Source organism: Nematolebias whitei, chromosome 16 (genome assembly GCF_014905685.2).
Source record: "Nematolebias whitei isolate Nwh7 chromosome 16, NemWhi1, whole genome shotgun sequence".
NCBI lineage: Eukaryota > Metazoa > Chordata > Actinopteri > Cyprinodontiformes > Rivulidae > Nematolebias > Nematolebias whitei.
Window position 1 is genome coordinate 9,236,798 of NC_056513.1, and position 5,549 is coordinate 9,242,346.

A 5,549-nucleotide genomic window follows, 5' to 3' on the forward strand; every position below is an offset into this window, starting at 1 on the left:
TGAACAACTAGCTCACATCAGGCTGAAAAACTAGCTATTTCCTGGCTGAACAATTAGCCAACACCAGGCTTAACAGCTAGCTCTTACCAGGCTAAACAACTAGCTCTTACCAAGCTGAACAACTAGCTAACACCAAGCTGAACAACTAGCTAACAACCAAACTGAATAACAGAAAAAATGTTTTTTGACTTAATAAAGAGCTTTAGCCCTTAACGAAACATACTTCCTTTGTTTTGTCTCTTCACGTTTCATTTTATTGTCGTTTTGTTTGTATTTTATGTTTTTATTTTATGTTTTGTTCTGTTACCGCAGTGCTGCAATCATCAGCCCAAAACCAAGAACTCGTGGTTCTTTGTGTCCCCCCTCCCTCCAGACCACCCTGTTGTTGTTTCCGAGCAGACAAATCCACGTCTAAACACCACAGAGAGAAAAAGCACAGAGAGGAACCTTCTTACGTAAATGGCTTCTGTTCTTAAACCACAGCTGAAAGTGACACCAGGAAACTATGGCTACAATGAGCCAAAGAGCTGAGGAGCCTCTTAGAGGACAGCAATAGTCCATCAGAGGACGAGGGGAAGAGGAGCAACAGGGAGATGGAACTCACCTATGACACAGAACGGTTTCCTGGCGAAGCGAAGTCGACCTTGCCATCCTCGATACCGGCAGCAGCACCCGGCGGACCAGATCCGGATGATGTACTCCAACCCGAAGACCACGATCATCACAAACTCCTGCAGGAATCGCAGACGGTTGTTGTTGTTGTGGAGTGACACGTGTTTTCACTCAAACGTCGCCACAACACGTTGTTTACGGCAGGACAAGTAACATTTAAAAACTATTGGGCTTTTCTAAGCTTCACTTGAAAAGACAAAAATCATTTAAGGAAACGGATGCATAACATTTGAATGAACCGTAAGAAGAGTGCCAACAATGTTCAGTCAGGTCATCTGGACGGTTTCTTTTTTTGCTGAGACGTTTCGTCCTTCAACCAAAGGATTTCTTCACAGGTTCCCACAAACAACATACTCCATAGTGGGAAAAAAGAGATTGCTGGTGATTAGATGGCATCTGGGGCCCACCCTCTCCCCCGTCAACTCCTCTGAGACAGTCATGCCAAAGTGGTTCAAAACACCAAACATGGTTCACCCCCATCAGCAGTTTTTACGGCATCCGTCACAGAAAGCATCATCGACTGATAGGAAAGCATTATTTAACGACACGCTAAATGTGCGATTAAGAATGCATTTATAACGGATTTCAATATGGTGGGTTTTCCCCCCCGGGAACACTAGAGGGCAGTACAGTTCCTGTGAGGTAACGGGAGCATTCATACCAATTTAAATAGTGTTTTCAAAGATTTTTAAGCTTTGTCAGGGGCATTTGTGTTTATTGACAATGTCCAGAAAAATAAATGAAGACAAACAAAATAAATGCGTAGTTGATTTTACCAGCTGACAAGGAGAAAAGAAAAGTTTAAAGTTGATTCGACCTTTTCGCTGATAAATCAATAAGTTTAACTTTTTTTTTTTAATAAAAATTTAACCTGTAAACGATTCAGACTTTGATTTTTCAAACCGAGATCCTTCCAGCTGCAGGTAAGATACTGACTGCTGTAAACTTCTTCACACGTCAAAAGAGCTGAAACAAACCTAAAAGAAACGAGTTTTATCTGGGCACCATTACAGGACAAGTTAAAGGTGTGAGCCTCGACGCTCCGCCACAGCCAAGAGACTTTTAGATCAAATAAAAACGACTTCCTGACGGACACACGTGTTAAGGTTCTGGACCCAGAAAGAACAGAACCAGAACCAGCGGTCAACGTGACTGCTGGATAAATGTGTAGATTTAAGAACCTGAACGTCAATGATCTTCCCATGTTTCTGAACACAACGTGTACATCAACCTAAGCAAACACAAATGGTGATGACCCAGTAAATTTTACAGCTAAAACTGGGTTTGGTAGTAGCCGAGAGTCGTGTCTAAATGTTGCCTTGGTGGGTCGGGGAACAGAATCTAACGTGGCTGTGACGTTTGTTCACTTGAACGAATCAGTGTTTTTGTGTTTAAAGATGGCCGGGAGGACGAAGCTTCCTGCTGATGATGCCTGCAGCCGGTTAACGCTGCAGCTCCAGCAGGTCCGACACCGACGGGACCGGTTCGGTGCTCTTTGGAAACGTTAGCTGCTGCGGCCGAGCGGCGCAGGAAACACTGCGCAGAACAAAAAGTGACCTTCAAGTCTGAGGCTTTTACCAAACACAGTCACGCTGAGTCTTTCGAAGGATTCTGCTCCTGTCTCGGCGCCGGATCCTCTGTTCCTCCAGAACCTGGTCCTCGAGGCGAGACTCTGACACGCCGTTCGGTGTTCGAAGCACTTAAGGTGAGTTTGAAGGCGGACGCTTCACGAGCTGAACCCGTCATTAGTCAGAAGCCGTTTGTCTCGCAGAGACAGAAGAGCTTCAGAATGCCTGTCACCCGCCGCACGGTGCGCCAGCGTTTTGAACTGAAGTACATCACATGATTTAAAGCACCGGGTGTGGTGGGAGCGAAGCTCAACTACTTGGAAAAACTAGTTCAGCTTCTGTAAAGACGAGTTTCAGCTCCGAGCTGTCTAAAGAGGGTTTGTTCCAATAAATGCAAGAATGTGTCCAGAAATTATTATTTTTGATAAACTGCATGTTTTACAACTCTGGACTAAACTTCTAATATGTTAGTAATTTCATCTGTCCCAGTATGTCCCATTAGTGTCCACATGTACTATTGGTCCCTACGTTTTCTTTGTCCTTACATGTGTCAGTCCCTGCATGTCCCATCTGTCCCTTTAGTTCTTACATGTTGTATTTTTTATTTGTAAAAACCTTTATTTATTCAGCTCGTCTCATCGAGTCATGAGAACTCATTTTCAAGAGGGACCTGTTCTGGAGCAGTTGGTGGGGTTAAGGGCCTTGCTCAAGGGCATGTGAGTGGGGCAAATGAGGGTGGAGGTGTGGTTGCTTCACCTTTTCCACCCACATTTTGATGTTATCGGTCCGGGGAGTCGAACCAGCGACTTGATCACAGGTCCACCTTCTCTAACCTCTGCGCCACCACTTCCCACATGTCTCTACATGTCCCATCTATCCCATCTATCCCTACACATCCCTTCTGTCCTTACATGTCCCATCTGTCCCTTGTCCCATCTGTCCCTACATGTCCCATATGTCCCTTGTCCCATCTGTTGTTACATGTCCTTACATGGCTCATCTGTCCCTTGTCCCATCTGTCCCTACATGTCCCATATGTCCCTTTTCCCATCTGTTGTTACATGTCCTTACATGGCTCATCTGTCCCTTGTCCCATCTGTCTCTACATGTCCCATCTGTCCCTTGTCCCATCTGTTACATGTCCCTACATGTCCCATATGTCCCTTGTCCCATCTGTCCCTACACATCCCATCTGTCCTTACATGGGTCATCTGCCTCTACATGTCCCACCTGTCCCATCTGTCCCTTGTCCCATCTGTTGTTACATGTCCCTACATGGCTCCTGTCCCTTGTCCCATTTGTCCTTACATGTCCCATATGTCCCTTGTCCCATCTGTCCCTACATGTCCCATCTGCCCTTACATGTCTCTTCTGTCCTTACATGTCCCATCTGTCCATACATGTCCCATTTGTCACTGCATGACTTAATTGTCCCTACATGTCCAGGTACAAAACTGAAATGTCCTTCTAATATTTTAAAATTTTCTTAATTCTGTTTAATTTCGGTGGAAAGTTTCATCCATCCATCCATCCATCCAGCCATCCATCCATCTTCCACTTATTACGAAGTCGGGTCGTGAGTGGAAGGGTAATTCTAAATTATCCCTAGGTGAGAGAACAAGTGAATGGTTGTTTGTCTCAATGTGTCCCTCTGATGGACTGGAGACCTGTCCAGGGTGTCCCCTGCCTCTCACACAGTGATGGGTGGCTATGGGCACCAGTGACCCCTGCGACCCAAAAAGGAAGAAGTGGGTAAAAGGATAGTGGATGGATGGAAAGTTTCCATCTTTGAAATTTGCAGCCCCTCCTTTAAATGACTGGTGAGACACATTTGGGCTGAAGGACGGTCCAGGATCTTACCAGGATGAGCAGGCAGTTGGACGAGAAGTCCTGATGGACGGGGATGGTGGAGAACACCGAGAGCACCAGGCAGCTGAAGACCAGGATGAACCTGAACAAAAACACACAAAGAAACAACCGGAGTCAACGGTAGAACCTCCACAGAACGACCCGCTGACAGAACAAAGTCCTGAACCGGGTCTGGCTCTGAGGAACACCCTGGCAGCGCCATCACAGAACTCGTTTCCTCTCTGCAGTGAACCGTGACCCATCCATTATCCGGTTTCCTGAGGATCAACTTAATCACGCTCGTTTGAGCAACAAGATTTACGAGAAACGAGCAGCCACTGGAAAACCGGAGAGTTCGAACGTTTCCGTGCCCGCCACTCCAACGCCAGGAAACTGGAGCGAAACAACATTTGTTTTTTTAATTTCCATCCCATAAACGTTCCAGTAAATCATCTCCGTCTGAAATACGAGCCGGACTTTAGAGTCGGTTTAAACAGTGAAAACACAACAAAACATCTGTGATTTATCATCTTGGATCTCACGGGACAAAAAAAAACCCAAAAGACACAAGTCGGTTTTCTCTGCCGCTGTTTAGGGAAACCAGCCGAGAACAGAAACTCGAACATGATCAGCTTTCATCTGAAATAATCTGAGCCGACAACTTGTCAACGTTTTACTTCAGAAACCCAAGATGAGTAAAGAGAACCACTCTAATAAGACAGAAAACAGAAGCTAAAGTTGTAGTTTCTGATAAAAAAAAAAAAACAGAACACTTGATTAGTTCAAAGATAAGTTTCCAAACATTAGCTAAAAATAGCTAAAATACTAGCTAAGGCCAAAAGTATCAAAAGCTCAAAGAAGCAAAACAGTAGCAGAAAACCTAACAGCCTCAAACTAGCTAAAAGCTATAAGTAGCAAAACACTACATACAACAATAAAAGGTTAACAAAAGCTAATTATAGCCAAAGACTAGCCAAAGTTTAAAGCAGCTGAAGAGTAGCAAAAGTATAGCTAAGATAGCAAAGCGCTAGATAAATGCATCAAAACTAGCTATAAGCTAAAATCCAGCAAAATCTTGTTGAAAAAAAGTAGTAAAAAGCTAGCTAAAAGTAGCAAAAGACTAGCTGAAAAGCAAAAGACTAGATAGCAGTAGCAAAAGCTAGTTATAAGCTAAATGTAGATAAATGTAGCTAAAAGCTATAAGTAGCAAAATGTTAAAATCTAAAAGTACCAAAGTACTAGTTAAAGCAATAAAAGGTTAGCAAAAGCTGAAAGTATCAAAAGGGTAGCTAAAAGAAGCAACTAAACAGTAGCAAGAAACTTGAAGCAGCCTCAAACTAGCTAAACGCTAACAGAAACAAAGCACTACTTAAAACAATCAAACGGTTCACAAAAGCTAATTGTAGCAAAAGATTAGCCAAAGTTTTAAGCAGCTGAAGAGTAGCAAAAGTAGAGCTAAAA

General features: G+C 43.8%; 1 protein-coding gene across 1 annotated transcript in view; it reads right to left on the reverse strand.

The window, feature by feature from the left end:
• The window catches only part of kcnq5b (potassium voltage-gated channel, KQT-like subfamily, member 5b), a 94,741-nt gene that overhangs the window by 24,362 nt on the left and 64,830 nt on the right, over positions 1–5,549 (reverse strand). The window contains exons 2-3 of the mRNA XM_037690128.1: positions 4,101–4,191; positions 605–731 (exon numbers count right to left, since the gene is read on the reverse strand). Coding sequence (XP_037546056.1) covers positions 605–731; positions 4,101–4,191 — 218 coding nt within the window. The remainder of the gene's footprint in view (positions 1–604; positions 732–4,100; positions 4,192–5,549) is intronic.